Here is a 17,500-nt window from a genome sequence, read left to right as displayed (position 1 = left end):
GTCTTCTCTACTGAAATGTTGCGAACATATCCGAGGATCTGCAAGCGTCTTAAACTTTTCGTCCGCCCTTCTACAAAATGTTTCCCACTTTTTGCGTAGTTTCTGATCGGAAGGAAAGCGAAAGTACGAGAGATCTGGCCTGTTATGGCTTCCATTTTTACACACTGCAACTGCACAGTATTTAACCATCGTTTGACTACGATTAAGGCTCAAAACGAAAACATTATTTCCTATCTTTCCTCGCTGTAAGTTTTAATTTCACTTCTCTCGCGCTATTCCCCCAAGCCTCGCTTTTGTGTCTTTATTTGCTACCAGTCGTACGCGCCTAAATATATCGGAAATGGGCTATTGTTTTCGGGTCGTGTTAGTAGTTGCATCTTGATGGTTCTTTAAGCACATGTACATCTTGACTTTTTTGCTTCAGACTCCATCAGCTGTAACGGTTATCGCACAAACATTCGAGAGTGGAAGGATGAACTGCAGGTATCAATTACTCAAACGTTTTCAAATGGCGTAGGTAGGTAGATAGATAGATAGATAGATAGATAGATAGAGAGATAGAGAGATAGAGAGATAGAGAGATAGAGAGATAGAGAGATAGATAGAGAGATAGATAGAGAGATAGATAGAGAGATACATAGATAGATAGATAGATAGATAGATAGATAGATAGGTAGGTAGGTAGGTAGGTAGATCGTTTCCCAGATTTCTCGGTTCCCTTTAAACGCGTTGAATTTTTAAAAACAATACACCTAGGACTTTCTGTCAGAACACAGTTTGCTCTCTATGAGAAAAAATTTTCCGCAAAATTGAAGAAAAAATTGATGACCCCACCCCTAAAAAAGCAAAACAGTTGTTCTTTTTGGAGGAACGTTTATACAGAACACAACTAAACTGACTAAGCTGCTTACAAAAAGAACAACGGTTTTGCTTTTTTAGGGTGGGGTCATCATTTGTAAGCATCCCCTTTTTTTAATGAAACCCCTTTTGTTTTGTATCCGTCCGTTTTTTTTTTTTGTTTTTTGACAAAACTATCCCACTGCAAGTCGATATCAACAACTGGTGATCTGCTGATCATTCTGAATACTAGCGAGAACATTTTTTCATGAAGAAGAACGTTTACATCGTTATCGTAGCTTAGTGCTGGAGTTTATTGTTCGATTAAAATTACTGTTGATTCGTTTAAAAGAGTCACAGAATGAAACGTCACTTTTGTCGGCGTTGAATTCCTTTTTTTTTTTTACTTTACCTTTAATTAAAGTCTTCCTTGCGTTATTTACGAGGATTTCACAAGTCTGCTCTCTATAAAATCTGAATGCGTTTTTCAAGGCACACATCATCTTTGAAGATGTAGAGGGGCCGTTACCCATGCATGTAGACAGCTCAATAGCAAGACGATCAGAAGTGCAGCTTTATGCTACCTAAGTCCGGTGTTTTTATCAATAGTTCCCAAATCATCCATTAAGGACCAATTTGTTCCGCTCCGGATTCGGAACTCGTAACAATTGGTTCCCCTTTTAGCAATTAAGGACCATTTTGTTCCCAAGTAGTATGAAAGCTCGTTCTGATTTCATCAAAAGGAACACAAAAAAGAGACACAATCTGTTCTCGCTTTTCAAGAGGGGACCGTTCCAGAATCAAGAATAGGAACGCCTCTGAAAAACGAAATGTGGTCAAACACATCGTTAGTTAAAAAGAAAGAGGCCAAAGAGCGACTAAAAGATCACTTTGTAGAACAAAACCGAATACCGAAATTTTGCTGACGAAATGAAACACTCAATTGGAAAAAGGAAGCAAAATTGAAGTTGGGGAAATGTTATAGACAGATAGACAGATGGACGGACAGACAGACTTGATTCAGTGATTGAATGATTGATTGATTGATTGATCGATCGATCGATCGATTGATAGGTTTGTGTATTATAGAATAGATAGGTAATCGGTCGGTTGATTGACTGTCTGACATCCCCATTTTTGTGCATTCTAACATGAAGTCGATGTGTGATATAAAATCCAAGGGTGTTGTCGACACGGTGTATTTCCTACAGGTGCTGAAGGGTTTTGTCGCCGGACCGGGTCATATCTTGATGTGCATTTTCTCTCAGATAATGGTCCATCTCAGGCCGGCCGACTTGCCAACTGATTGATTGTTCTAAATCCCCTACTTATTTACTAATTTATTTATCCATCTTAGTACCTATATATTTGTTTATTTTGCTACGCTTAGAGTTTCCCGGGAGATAAACCCTGGATTAACCAATTTTAAAGATCTCAACACGTCATTGTTTCTCATTGGAGGGTATGGACCTCTAGATAGTAAGTGCTTTGTTACTTTACGTTATAGTTCAACTATTTATGGATATAACGTGCCACTGATTTTCTTTCGGCACAGTCAAGTTATTGGAATTCGTCGACAAAATGAGGTGAACGCGGAACATTCACATGCAACTCAGATCTCAAACCAGTTTGCCACACCGCCTCCCTTCGTTATTGAACACCAATTTTGCTTTCGGTACACTAAAAAAGAGGTAATTTAGACGGTACAATTGTTGCTCACGACTTTGCTATGCAAATAAAGTGTGAAACTGAGTTTCAGCGAAGAAAACTGGAAACCGTATCATATATGTTCTCAAAATAGTGAACAATTTGTAACATAATTATAAAGTATTCTCGTTTGTCTCACGATGTGGTCACTTATGATGTAGATCGCGACGTTTCATCTACATACTTCGACTGCACACTGCATACTGCTAGTCTGCTAGTCTGCTAGTCTCCAGTCGACATCATCGCTTGATGAAGACTAGCAGTATGCAGTCGAAACGTCGCGATCTACATCACAATTGACCACATCGTGAGACAAACGAGAATACTTTAGCCGAGAACTGTGGCCGAGAACTGTTGACTGCTCACTGTAATGCAACCCACCGTTTTCACAATCCTTCCTTACACCACCTCTACACAGGTGCAATATATTGTTTACTACCTGAGACAATTCTCTAATGAGATTCAATGAACCTAGCCGGCCTTGAGACCAATTATATCAAGAAATTATTTTCTCAGACAATCCTGGTCAAAACTGTTGGAACAATTCCCGCTTTTCCCCCTCCCCCCATTACAATGTTGATTTTTCACCGTCTCCGAAATCAAGATTAGTTCATCAATGGCTCGCCTGTTTCAACATTGTCTGGGGGGAAGGGGGGCGCGAAAAAGGCAGCGAAAGAAAAACGTGCGTTGCTCATATAACGATGGAAGCATGTACAGTAAATTCGCTACTTTTCGCTCAAAATTTGACAAGTGTCCCAAAGTTTTTTTTCACCCGGATTGTAGCAGCACTTCACGACTTTCGACAGTTTTCACGCACACGACTCGTGAACGTCTGTCTTAATAATGTGTTAGTCAGTCTGTGTTAGCTTTTACTGACATTAGTGGTGAAGTCATGGCGCGAGCTAGTAGCATTCGAAAATCGTAAGAAAAAATTCTGCCGTCAAAATAGCCTTTAAATGGCTGCAGAAACGTAATGTGTAGAAACGGCGGACTTATTTTTGCATCCTGTTTATGATAGAATTTCACGGTGCTTGTTAACCCACTTTTCTTATTAACAGGCGGAGGTGGAATCGAACAGCATGATACACTACCGCTGTCATCACCTAACAGGTTAAGGGTGACTGAAGCCGGTCGAGTAATGGGTGATGACCCGTTTACCACATCAATGCTTGTTCACGGTAACTTTTCAAGTAGTATTTATCTCACAAAGGAAGGAGAGGGTACCCCCTACGTTTCTCGAGAGAGAAACCACTGCGAGCAATCATTAGTTTCCTTGAGCGGGCCGCCGTCTAGCGCCAAGGACGTATAAATAAAATTTGAACCGGTAAGACGAGTTAGTAACTTGTTTTGGCGCTTGCGCGTGCGTTCAGCTACGTAACTGCTGCTTTTGGGCGTGCCTGTTGTGTAGAGATTTCCCGCGAAATAAGACGAAGTGATGTAAAATACATCATGACGTGGGGTGTGATGTACTTCGCACATGCTCCATGGAAAATCAAACGGTTGCTCGCAGTGGTTTCTCTCTCGGGAAGCGAAGGAGAAACCAACTGCTCGCTGGGTAAGGAGAGGGTGGTTCATAAGATACATTGTCTTTAAGAGGAGTGGCTCTTAACTACCAAACCGTTGCTATGGACCCCTTCAAATAGTCATTTCTCGAATTCCTTCAACTCAACAATTATCCTTTGTTGCCAAGTGTGCTCTATTTAACATTCCTATGTCTGGTTCGGCTCACAACCATATTTGGTAAATCACGTGACCTAAATAGAAAATGCCTAAAACTTCAGCGACTTAATTATGTTTTTCACAATTTTTAATGCAACAGTATGATAACATTCTAACACAAAATCTGTAGCATGGATTTTAAAGGAAATTATTTATCAACAAAATTATGGCGTCATAAGGCTCTCCTTTGATGCACTTTTCAAAATATGAGTTCTATTTTTTGTCCAAATAGAAATTCCATGCTGCAGTTTACTAAAAATGATGGGACGGTTCTCATCCGGTGAAAAAACCGCCTCTTCCTGTCGTTTTCTGAGAGCCTTTCCATGTTTTTCACTGACACGCACGGCAGAGGACTGGAACTAGTTGCACATGCGCTTTGTGATTGAATTGATGTCAATTTTTCATTAAAAGTTACTTCATAGAACCATCCATGCAACCTCTTTGCAGGGCTCTTTGACTGGAAAGCTTCTTCAGCAACCATTCTCTTTCTGTAGTGCCACCCCCTTAAATATTTCGTTCTTGAAAAACAGCAGGATAAACCAGACACTTCAATTAAATTAGTTCTCGCATGAAACTATTGGACGTCCTTTTTTAAATGCTTTTCATTTCACAATCACTTTCCCTTTGATGTAGTCTTCTTGTTTGTTGTGGAGCTTGCACTACTGAGTTCTGGTCTGAATTTAGGTCATTCCTAACGGGTATATTTCTCAAGGAGCCTGTGCTGACCTTTCCGTTTTGAAGTAAAGGGAGACTTCACGTGATGCTGATAGGGTCCCATTTCATTCTGGTATTATAGCGCGGACGCGAAAATAGGCCTTATATAAGCACTGCTTTAAAAGAAGATGTTGACAAAATCGACCGCGGCCGTAGACACTAGTACTCTTATAATGATAGAAAACCGCATTGTGCTCCTCCGAAATGCCTCACACCAGAAAATTCGATTTTCCTTTTGCTCGCAAAGCCAAGAAGATTCTTAAGTCTTAAAAAGATCATGTGACTTTCATATATGCTGTATGCCGTGCACCCGTAGCTTAGTCGGTTGAGCACCGAGCTGTCATGCGGGAGCTCCTGGGTTCGACTCCGACCGGACCAACACTCAGGGTCTTAAAATAACTGAGGAGAAAGTGCTGCCTTTGTATTTACACCCGCAAATGGTTTGACTTTCAAGTCTTCTCAGATAAGGACTATAAACCGTAGGCCCCGTTTCACAACCCTTCACTGTTCACAACCCAGTGGGACGTAAAAGAACCCACTCACTATTCGTAAAGAGTAGGGCATGGAGCTCCCGGTGTTATGGTCAGGCTTAATTTCATTCATTCATGCGCTGGGTGAGATCGACAATTAACTGATAGCGGCTGCCAGCGGCGCCTGTATATGCTGATGTCCGATCTCACCCATAGAGCCATGGAGCACTTGCTTGTATAGCGCATTTGAATATGTAAATGGCAAATGCGCCATATAAATTCGTTACCATTACCATTACTTCGAAGCAAAATCATGTAGTGCGTGCGTGCAAGAAGGAACAAAAATGGGTAAACATTCGACTAGATACTGCATCTATAAAGAATGTAAAGTCAGATTCAATTCTAAAAGGCTTCCCGCAACCCCTTTTAGTCAACTGCTTCTTGGGCTGGCGCAGTACCATAAGAGCACTCGCTTCCCTCCAGTGTGGCCCAGGGGTCCGTTTCAAAAATAGTCCCGAAACTTTACGGGCCATTTTCGGGTGTCACAATTCCCTTTGTAACTCAAGAACGGAGAGCATTTAATTCGTCAAACTTCACATTTATTTTTCTTTTTGTTAACTTGAAAACATGTTAAAAGATCGGCTTTCCAAAACAAGCGGTTGGCAATTTCACAGATGGCTTTTCGGGCCCGAAAAGTTTACGGGACTTTCGAGAAACGGGCCCCAGGTTCGATTCCTTGACTTGAAGTCACACGTGGGTTGAGTTTGTTTGTACGGCTCTACCTTGCTCCGAGAGGTTTTTCTCCGAGTTGTCGGTTTTCCCTCTCAAAAATCAATGTTTGATTTGATTTGGTTGCTATATGGTTGCTATATGGTTGCTATATACTGTTCCCAATTAGTTCCCCAGCGCTAAAAGACTCGACAATGAAATAAAGTTCATTTCATTTCAATAGTGAAACGTCAAACCTTTTATAATTAAATGAACTATTATCGTCTGGGTGAATGTAGTCTTGAAAAGGACTGTTTTGGATGACATTGACTGACGTTTCCACAACATGAGCGGGAGTCATCTTCAGATTCAAGTGATTTGCCGTAAAGTTAGTTGATGGTATAAATGTTGCCGGTAAAATCGGCTGTCAGGTTGAATCCGTTTTTACCTAGGTTAAATTGATGATTTTCATATGCACTCTACCTAGTTTAAAGCAGCTATCAACTCCTCTTCCACCCCCCACCCCTCCCCCCCCCCCCCGCCCCCCAAAAAAAAAAAAAGATTGAAAACACCTATACCTTTCTTCGACCTCTCTCTTACGCTCTTCAATACATCTTGTTGTTTCGTATCATCTTATCGGTTTTTGCATTCATACAATTATCCATTCAGCATGTTCAGTCTCAACATTTCAACAGAGTTAGGGAACAAAGAACTTCCAGATCTATAGCCCTGTGTCTTTACACTACAACGACGAACACGCATAACCCAACACAGTTCTTTTTATAATTACTTTTGTATAAATTAATAAGTCAATCCATATCCATGTGTAATAACCAAAATTAATCCTAACCTGACGCTAATTTTTCTCTAGGCTTAATTCAGACTCAAAAAAAGGTCCTCAATCCATCTGAGTGCGTATTCAACCTAGTAGCTAAAATGAAGATCACCAATTGAATCTAGGTTAAAACGGATTCAAACTGAGAACGTATTTTACCGGCAACATAAACACCCTGGTCGTCACAGTTGATGTTATCGGTCAACTTAGTCGTGATGCTATTGCTCGACTGTCAGTTACGCCCAGTACTTCACATAATTATGATGACTCCTGGGTTCAAACCATCAGTTTACGAAAACACATTTTATGTTTCACACAAAATTGTCGTGACAAAAGTTTCGATTCCAAGCGATTCGTAGCATTTTTACTTTGCGTTTGCATTGTAATGTATTTTCTTTTGTTTTTACTTCACTGGATTCAGGAATACTGATGGCAATTGCATGGACAATGTTTGCATTTGTGGGCCTGTTCACCGCAAGATACATGCGCGAAGTATGGGAACCAACTGAAATATTCGGAAAGAAAGCATGGTTCACGGTTTGTATCATGAATGATATTCTAGTAATTGTTCAGGTCATTTAAAACTTGGATTTGATCAGCTAATGAATTCGTCTTTTCTTGATGTGATCACCCAGCGCAAAGTGATAATAAAACTTAAAACTCTTGATATCCTTAAAAAAGAAAGAAATACAATTTTAAAAATGCATTTTTCACTTGAAGAACTTGGCAATAAAACCAATTGAACAATTATTTTCCACAAGTGTCATCAATATTTAGGCAGTGTTAGGGGGTTTAAGATCTCCAACGGAGACATCAACGAAAATATCATTTAGAATAGCCCACTTTTGATATATTAAAATTCAGTCCTAAACAAAGGGCATCATCTCGAGGCTCTGGGGAATAAACTCATACAAATCCTTATATTTATTCCCCAGAGCCTCGAGATGATGCCTTTTGTTTAGGACTGAATTTTAATACATCGAAAGTGGGCTATTTGAAGATCATGGTTTTTTTTTTTACTTTTAGTGCTTGTTCAAGTTGGGTAGTTCGGCGTAAAAAAACCGAACTACCCAAGAACTGAATGGGGAATAACAGCGTTGTACTTAATAAGAGAGAAAAGCCAAATTTGCCTTTATACGTGCTAACGCTTGGCCAGCTTTTTAAAATTTCATTTTTAAATTATTCATGTCTTCTCCAATATTAGCTGAAGAGGACAGAAACGATCTTCAGTTAATTGATATGATTTTCCTTAGCAATGAAAGGTAGCCTTATTTTTGGTCTTGGTTGATACAAAAGCCCGCTTACTCTTCAAGTCTGCACCCTCCAGATACTACCCTGAAGGGTATAAATCGGATCTCTGAATTCGAAACTCTTTTAATTCGGAGTCAATCCACTTAACATCAACAGGTTCATCGGCTGTTAATGACCACCACAGTATCGTTAACAATCGCTGGAACAATTGTGATATTTGTCCACGTAGGAGGCTGGTCTTCGGTAAGTCAGTGTTGCTTGTCTTCCTATTTGTCACTTCCTCAGGGTGTGAGTAAAATAATTTAAATTTACCATGTGATTTGGGATCCATTAGTAAAAGCATCCATAGCCTTCGAGCAGGCCCTCCCCAACCCCAGTCCCTCGGAGAGCATGCTCGCAGGCTAGAGTGTCCATCTTCCGCAAAGGATTGATACACCGAGAAAGAAGTAGAAGAGCTATTTTTTAGACGATAGTTTTAAAACGAAATTTGCGGTGACATTTGGAAGCATGCAGAAACACTTATTATTCAATCAAATTGCTTGGTTTTGAAGATGATACGGGAAGGTGCTGCACGTGAAGCGGTAATGTTTTTTTTCTCGTGGAAACCGTTTTTTGTGACTTCAAGAGTCCCTAACAAAAAGCCAATTATAACCTTGTGTAATCTGTGCCTGTAAATCTGACTACAACTCCTAATAATTAGATCCTAGTGTGACTAGTGAGTATATTCAAATGCGCATTACAACATAGTACAACAGTTTGGACCACCAGACGTGACTCTGTAGTCAGGCGTGACGCTATAGTTAGGCGTGACTCTATAATCAGGCGTGACACCATAGCCTCCTAGCCACTAAAAGTGAGAGTTTTCTTCAACTTTTAAACTATGAATGAACAAGTGCAGAAGGGCATAATCAAGAGCGTCAAAATAAGCTATGGCCAAGGTCACCAACACGGGATTGGAAGAGGCTCTTTTAGTACATTGGTTGTAGTATGTTAGTAAGTATGCGGGTTCCTGGAAAAAACGGAGGGTATTCAATGGAAATGACTTTACAGTATGCCAGAATCTAAAGGGTAAACTAGTGTATTCTGAATAATAAAAATATATTACAACAATTATTTACTGAGTTACTCTAAAGAGTAAGTATTCAATATTTTTGTCCGAGATCTGTATGATATATATCACCCAAAGCAACTCGAACGTACACTAACCCCACTTTGTCAGGGGATCTACTTGTCTAATTATAAGCCAGTTTATAATTTTTCAACACAATTGGTATATTTCTTTGCTCCATCAGGGTGATGGGGCGCATCCAATTTGTGGGATAATCGCAATTTCTTTGGCGGTCATTCAACCGATAATGGCAGCATTTAGACCAGCTCCAGATGCACCAAAGTAAGTTCTACGCACAGATGGAACCCACGCAGAGGCTGATTATACCGCATTGCAATGTATTGTGCTAACAACATAACAAATATTGGTCTGGTGTTCACAGAAATACGGACCGAAGTAGTAGAGTAAAGCTATCATCTTTTCCGGCTCCTCGGCAGCGTCATAACGATCATCCCCCTGCCGCACGATTTTTGTTGGATTACCTCCTATTTGAAAAGCCTCGGGGGATGTACCTTCCTAATCTCCTCTTCACAGTAATGACAAAGATAACAGCTTTCTTCAGTGCACCCGAGTCGCTAAAAGCATGGTTAGCGTCACCCCCGCATGCATGCATTACGGTCATTGATATTAAATGCCTATCGGTTGGAATAGTATTTCATGTTGGTAAATAAGATGGGTCGGTATAATCTTGGAATAATACAGCCCTCATTCTCATCTCGACCAAGTCCCAAAAAAGAGGTGAAGAGCTTTTCCTTTAACGTATCTACAAGAAGAGAAGGGTTCAACAGTTGTAGAGTTTTCGCAAAAATACCGCTCTCAAAAAGTTTCTATATACTTTCGAGAAGCACGCCCAGGGTTTTAAAATAACTGAGAAGAAAGTGCTGCTTTTGTAACGACACTTGGTTTGACTTTCAAGTATTTTCGGAAAAGGACTATAAGTCGTAGTCCCCGTCTCACAACCGGTCATAATTTCCCAGGCACGTTAAAAAACGCAAGCACCGTAAAGAGATATTTTTTTTAATGGCGTCTCGGCAATTTTCCCTTTCGTAAACAAGCGATGCCATTTGGACGAGACTTTCACTGTTAAGTTTGTCGTTTTCAAATGAGGGAAAAAAGACTTAATCTAGGACTAGATTAGCAGCGTATGTCACTTAGAATAAAAAAAAAAAAAAAAAAAAAAAAGGGGAAAAACCTTAGAAATAAATTAGAAAAAAAATAGAGAAAGTTGACCGAACAATGTCGAACCCGGTTCAGAGGCTTCAAGTGGTACTATGATCAAAAAATCATTTCCTTTTTTTCTTCAGACTTTGAAAGCGTGTTCGCTTAACACCTAAATGGCAAAATTTTGAGCTTTGAGTTTATCCAAAGGCTGTGTATTTGAGTGTAAGTTTTGGATTTCACGGTCCGCCAATACTCACGTTCAAAACTGACTGATTGGACCTCAGAGGGTTGGAACTAGAGAAAAGGACGTCATTTACTCACTAGCTTAAAATTTCAGCATGTAAACGCAATTTATTACATATGCAAAACACGGATTTAAACGTCTGAAAGCCCGAAACTCCCGTGCTGCATATTAATTCAGCCGCGTACACACGCATTCCATTCTTAAACTAGTGAGTCTTTGACGTCATTTTCTCCTCGACCCAGCTCTCTCAAGATTTTAAAGTTAGTAATGGCGGACCAATAAATAAGAAAGTTCCAGTTAAAATAAATACGTGTCTTTTTAAAATCAGAACTTAAAACTTTGGTCAGTTAGTGTTTAGTTAACATGGTTTTGAAATCCCAAGAAAAAAAAAGAATGTATTTTTAGTCGTAGTACCACTTTAAGAACAAATCCACTTGACCTCTACACTACAGAAACAACGGCTTCATATTTGCAATTCTAAAGTATTTAAATGAAGCTAAAGCTAACAATTTATTGAAAGCTAACTGAATAAAAAGGCTTGGTTACTAAGAATGGCATAGACCTTCAAAAATGGCATCGGTTGTTTACGAAAGCGAAATTAGCGGCGTCTCGGGTAATTACTCGGAAAAAATCCGAGTGCTCCTTCGCAGGAGTCGAACCTACGACCCTCCGATTACTAGCTCGGAAAAGGCTCGGATTTCTCCGTGTTGCGGTCTTGCCCCAGTAGTCTTTCCATTAAATATGACCGGCTTTGCGTCGTGATATATCAGTCAAAAACGCTTATGATGTATGAGGCCACCTAAACTGAAAAACAGCTATAAGTAAAGATGACTTCGGCGAGTGCATTCTTGGCTTAGTTGAGCTCAATACGGTGTTTTCTGTTATCGTTCCAGACGCGGAATTTTCAATTGGACACATAGACTTGTCGGCATAATTGCACTGGTTATGGCAGGTATGTTTTTAAAGAAGAAAGCAAAGGGCTGTTTCTGAGCTGAGCAAAGCTGGCAAATCGTTGGAGAGTTCTGAACAAGGCTAGCCTGACTTGATTACTGCTCAGCTAACTGTGATAACAACTTAAACTAGTTTGAGGAAAAGCACGATTTTTTCATTGCAAACAACATATTTTGGACAAGCTTCACCAACCTTCTGATTGAAAAAAAAAAACTTGAACTAGCTTTTTAACGGACTCTATGAAAAAAGTGTGTTCTTTAATCTTTACGCAGAAGAGTTGTAGAGATTTACGGAACATGGCCCGCATTGTTACTGTAACTTTAATATTGTTGCAAATTTTCAGCCTTGCGTGGGCATTGTGAAGACAAGAAAACTGGGGCACGTTCACGCAGTATCGGCATAATTTAGCACTTCGACAAATGAGTCGTGTGTGAACGGTGTCTTGTATTACTTTTGTTTTTCACATGGATCAGGAAAATTAAGATTTATTTCCTCACTGAAATCCTTCATGCCTTAATGGAAATACAACTTTAAAATGTGCATTATTGTGTACTCAACAGAATATCGTGATTCTGATTGGTCAATGACGAATGCATAAATAGGACAAATAGGTTGTAGAGTTCAATATAGAAGTTGCTATGGAAAGACGAAATGCACGAGCAAGTTCATACGATTGCCTACGCTTATTCCACAAGTGGTATAGTAAACAAGAACTAAGTATCAAGGAGCATTAAAGTGCCCCTAACCCCAAAATGTTTTTTTCGCTAAAATGAATCTTTGCACTTGTTCAAAACGCATTGCGGCAATTTTTTCCTTTTTCTAACAAATTCTGCCATTTTATAGGCTTCGAAAGTTGCGAAAATCCAAGCATCTTTTGTTCACGACCGAGTCAGAAGGGGAGTGGGTCTATTCCTGATGTGACGTCACAAACTGATTTACATTGCATTAACTCTTTGTAAACATGCATGCAAAGTAGATTGTGACGTCACATCAGGAATAGACCCATTCCCCTTCTGACTCGGTCGTGAACTAAAGATGCTTGGATTTTCGCAACTTTCGAAGCCTTTAAAATGGCAGAATTTGTTAGAAAAAGGAAAAAATTGTCGCGATGCGTTTCGAACAGGCGCAAAGATTCATTTTAGCGAAAAAAACATTTTGGGGTTAGGGGCACTTTAACAAAAAGTTAATTTTCCAGGAATTCGAAAACATACTGTTACAATGAACGTTCAGTTACATTTTGGTCACATGCTATGTGAAATTCAATTTTCTTTTCTTTTAATCTGCTTCGCAGTTGTTGCCATCTATCTTGGCTTGGACCGAGACCGGGTTAAGCTCGGGAAGCCTGGCCTTTATGCTGTAATTACTTTCTACATTGGGGAATTCCTCATATTTGTTTTTGAGTTCTATCTTATCATGTCCAAACGTAACAAAGCCAAGAAGACCGATACCGGAGGTAAGGACCTGAATTATAAGTCGCTCTAGCCATACTACAAGTAATACCCTTCAAGGGTTTTGTTAACCTTCAGGAGCCCGTCAATTGGACCCTCTGTCCACACTTTAGACTTGCCACAAGTCGACTGCGAAAGAGAGCGAACGAGCGAAATCGAGGGACGAAGTCGCGAGTCCGGACCACCTATTTTTCTGTTAGCGGAAATGGGCTTTGAGAAAGTCTATCTACACTTATTCCTTGATTCAACTCTTTTCCGAGTATATTTATTTTTAGAACGGGTTTTTCCTGGGAAAAAGTGTTATTTCCACGGCGAAACGCAAAAACCAACAACAACAACAACAATAATTCCAGCGTGATGCTTGTTTTTTGGGTTATATGACATAAAGCAACAGCTGCACTGTCATAGCTCTGTTTTGATTGGGCTTTTAACCTTAAAACCCCCTCTAGAAGCTTTCTATTAATAACTCTGCTCGAGAGAGCGATGACTTCGAAGCCCCGTATGAAAGATAGAGGTACCATTTGATGGGCTCCCGTAACCGTGTGTAAAGTAAACAGAACGTATGTTGACTGACCTTTTTTTGATACACTTACTCACTTGGATCGTGCATGTAAGGTTTGAAAACCATCAAGGGGTTAAAAGACGAAGTTTATTGAATAGTGACCAGAAATCGTTACAAAAGCCATCAGGCGTTTTTTCATAGTTAGACTAAATCATATGTGAAACCTTTTCCCATTTCAATCTGCTTTGATGCTCTCAATTTGGTAGAAGCTTTCGCTACAATTTCTTGTGAATCAGGAAGAAAGAAACTTCGATTCGCTTTACATCTGTCATTACCGAACTTCCCTTTTAACTTCATGTAAAGAGTTTGAGTTTGAGTTCGAATTCGAGTTTTAGAATCAGAACTAGCTTAGCTTACATTACTCAATTTCTTCGTAATCAACTCTTTTTGCTTCGTCAAGAACTTCAAAGTTTTCTTATGGCATAGAAATCTAATCTCGGGGATTAGATTTCTATGGATTTGGCCTGTTTGAAATTGGACACTCTTCCTAGGCAAGTCTGAAAGTCGGTAAAATTGAATCCGCTACTGTCACAAAGCAAAATTAGAACGTAAATAGTTTGCTTATTTTGCTTCTTTTTGTCACAGATATTGCAATGCATCCCCCTGGATATGAAACTCAGCAACAACCAGAAATGTCTCCTAAGGTTTATTTTTTTTTAATTATATTTATCCAATATTTTGAAAATTCTGTTAGAAAATTGAGAGGGTTTGGCCTTATCGTGATGACCAACTGAGTTTATAGGCCCAGGTCAAGTCAGTACTCATTCATGATACAGCCACTCCACAGGCTAATATCATTATGATGAAGAAAGAATTTACCTTCTGGTACCACAAGCCGCCCTATTTAATAGCTGTGCTACTGGCAGTGAAAGTAAAGTTGTTTTTATTTAGGGCGGGGAGGGGGGCGGGGCGGGGTTGGTGGAAACAGGGCTAGAAATATTTGTCTCAGATGCTTGAAGACAGGCACGATCATTATACCTTTGAGCTTCACTCCTGATGACACAGCATTACGCTAAAAGTTATGCTCGTATTTCTATTATCGTCGAATTAATCAAATCATGAATGTAAAAGCCTTTTTTATCACCCATCCTCACCGCCACGCCCACGGTTCAAATGTCACGCCCGAGAACTTTCGACTGCCCAGTAAACTTTCTAGCTATACCTGCCTGTTCTGATCAAATCAACATAGTGTTAAACTATAACTCTTAGCATTATGATCTGGCCCAGTTGTTCAAGGGCCTTATAACTTTCTCCTGTGGAAAAGTATCTACTCAACAGTTTCAATCCGTTCAAAGAAATTAAGGCGGGTTTGAAAGCCTTTGCCAACGTTAAAAGCGGAGTTTATTTTATACTCTGGATAGCGACTTATCCCCTGGATAAAGTTATCCAGCCTCAAATTTGAACAATAGGGGCCTGATGTACCAGCCGCCAAATACGGAGTTTACTTCCTAAACATCTTTGTTTGTGTTTTATCTACCTAGGAAGCTATGCTTCGCAAGATGATGTTCGCTTTTGTCACTCTTCTTGGATTTAGTGTTACATTGACGATAATTTTACTTCTAGTGCTCAGATATCAAGGTAAACGTATTTACTTCACTTCACTTCACTTTATTTTGCACGTACATTTTGAAATTACAATATTAACATAAAAAAAAAGAAAAAGAAACGTATAATTTTATAAGAAATAAAGATGACACTGGTCTATAGTTTGTGCATGGGGGCTAATAGAACTGCGAGGTTATCGAGTTAGCCTCCATCTCGTTTGAGTGAACATAAAAAAAACATTGGAGTAGAGGGACGGATTACTAATGGAAAGAGCTAGAAGAATTGTGGAAACTTACGTTTGATATTGCTGAGATAGAACATAGTTTTTAACACCTTTTGGAATTGTGACAACTTACTTTTGATATTGCTCAGATAGAACATAGTTTTTAACACTTTTAGAGAAAGCAAATTGATTTAGATCTTTAAACTTATATGGTATTTCTTGCCAAAGATCAATGGCCATGAATGAGATCATTTGTTTGCCAGTATTTGTTTTTACTCGAAATTTATGAAGATTTTAATTGGCTGCATACCTGGTGTTACCGAAGCAAGTCTAATACAATAATCTCGTTTCTTAATAACTAATCATTAACAAAACAATCGAGAGTAATAGATATACTTTTAATCCTGAAGGAACTAAATCTGGAGAGATGATGATTGAAAAAGCAACCTCCTCTTCGTGCCCACTACCCCTCCCGGTAAAGTCAATATAATCGGCGTTTATACAACACACTCAGCGTGACGTTTTGCCTTCCCTTGCAGGCGCTGTTGACTTTTCAGAAGAAAATTAATGCATTCTTTTACATCAAACCCGACAGGGCTGTCAAGGAAACATTAAACATGTTTTTGGACAACGGGAGAAAATGGGGAAATATTCACATGATGCGATATGTTTTACTTAACGAAATCCTCTCTAAGTTCACTAGAACAAGATTGTAATTGTAGATGTCAGTACATCATGTTATATTTCTTTACGGTCGTAATTGTTGAGATCGATCTCTATCACGGACTAAGGAAAAGATTTAATCTGTGTGTATAGTACGTACAGTGGATTTTTGTTACGACAAACTATATTAATCTAAACTATATTTATCTAAATATTATTTAGTTTATTATTATATACTCAACAAAATATCTTGTTTCTGATTGGCCAATGGCGAATGCATAAATAGGTTATAGAGTGCAATCCAGGTTATAGAGTGCAATACGGTAGTTGCTATGGAAACACCGAGGGAGGCGCCAAATTTGAACACCAAAGTGAAAAAAAATGGCTGACAGTCGGTTTGCTTTGTCAAACCAAAACATCGTTGAGCAACTTAAAGAAAATGCGAAAAACAAAAACACGTTGAAAGCTACACAGACCTGGTTGAATGTCTGGCAAACATGGGCGACTGAAAGAAAACTAAACCCAAAACTGGAAGAATACGAGCACGAACAAAGTAGCGCGTTTGAGTAATTTTGTTGAGAATATAATAAATAAAAAATCGCATGAACCTGCTCGTGCATTTCGTGATTTATGGTCACTCGTGATGTTTTGAAAGTTCTCAAATTGCACTCGCCTACGGCTCGTGCAATTTTGAGAACTTTTAAAACATCACTCGTGCCCATAAATCACGAAATGCACGAGCAGGTTCATACGATTTCCTATACTTATAGTTAGATAACAATTGTTTATAATTTCATATATGTAACTCCTCCTTAATTTTGATATTGTTGTTATTATATATGTATTTACTTTTATTTTTTATTTCTGTTTTTGTCATGCGTTTTATACATGAGCCTCTGGCTCGGATACTGAGGCAACCTTTATCCCACCCTATGACTTTAATAAATTGATTGATTGATTGATATTACGAATTTTTTTTTGATTCACAAAAATGTGACAGTAATGTCCACGGCGTTGCAAAAAAAAAAGAAGTCTTATAGATAATTTTGGATACGATATTTTTCCCACAGGCACAAATTACATCGGTTCGAGACAGGGTTGTAAGGAGAGGTTTGTTTCAAAATTTTCCATGTGATCTTGAATTTCAACCTTGCTTTCTTCAAACACTAAACATGCTTACTGAGCTCTGTACTGAGTCTCTTGAGTTGGGGTTGTTAAAAGAAGATTTGTGATTGGCAAATCTTGTTTTAAAAGAGTTCTCAGTGAGTCCAAAATAAGTTTGGGCTGGCCTGTTATCTTCAATTGTCACTGTTGCTAGCGCTTGGTAAACCACGGATGATATAAGGCAATTCCT

General features: G+C 39.1%; 2 protein-coding genes across 8 annotated transcripts in view; one reads left to right on the top strand and one right to left on the bottom strand.

The window, feature by feature from the left end:
* The window catches only part of LOC138007375 (uncharacterized), a 1,990-nt gene extending 1,734 nt beyond the window's left edge, over nucleotides 1–256 (bottom strand). The window contains exon 1 of the mRNA XM_068854242.1: nucleotides 1–256. This exon is cut by the window's left edge and continues 812 nt beyond it. Within this exon, the coding sequence (XP_068710343.1) occupies nucleotides 1–189 (189 nt within the window). The 5' untranslated portion in view covers nucleotides 190–256.
* Nucleotides 1–17,108, top strand: part of LOC138007374 (ferric-chelate reductase 1-like) — a 100,469-nt gene extending 83,361 nt beyond the window's left edge. For all 7 annotated transcript variants that reach the window (XM_068854236.1, XM_068854241.1, XM_068854240.1 and 4 more), the window contains exons 5-15: nucleotides 425–483; nucleotides 2,228–2,316; nucleotides 3,603–3,722; nucleotides 7,412–7,527; nucleotides 8,398–8,484; nucleotides 9,534–9,631; nucleotides 11,648–11,706; nucleotides 12,997–13,158; nucleotides 14,301–14,359; nucleotides 15,197–15,293; nucleotides 16,023–17,108. In XM_068854236.1, coding sequence (XP_068710337.1) covers nucleotides 425–483; nucleotides 2,228–2,316; nucleotides 3,603–3,722; nucleotides 7,412–7,527; nucleotides 8,398–8,484; nucleotides 9,534–9,631; nucleotides 11,648–11,706; nucleotides 12,997–13,158; nucleotides 14,301–14,359; nucleotides 15,197–15,293; nucleotides 16,023–16,051 — 975 coding nt within the window. In that variant the 3' untranslated portion in view covers nucleotides 16,052–17,108. The remainder of the gene's footprint in view (nucleotides 1–424; nucleotides 484–2,227; nucleotides 2,317–3,602; nucleotides 3,723–7,411; nucleotides 7,528–8,397; nucleotides 8,485–9,533; nucleotides 9,632–11,647; nucleotides 11,707–12,996; nucleotides 13,159–14,300; nucleotides 14,360–15,196; nucleotides 15,294–16,022) is intronic.
* The last annotated feature ends 392 nt before the right edge of the window (nucleotides 17,109–17,500 follow it).

The sequence above is a fragment of the Montipora foliosa genome, chromosome 6 (genome assembly GCF_036669935.1).
Source record: "Montipora foliosa isolate CH-2021 chromosome 6, ASM3666993v2, whole genome shotgun sequence".
Classification (NCBI taxonomy): domain Eukaryota; kingdom Metazoa; phylum Cnidaria; class Anthozoa; order Scleractinia; family Acroporidae; genus Montipora; species Montipora foliosa.
This window is presented reverse-complemented; position numbering and strand designations above follow the sequence as displayed.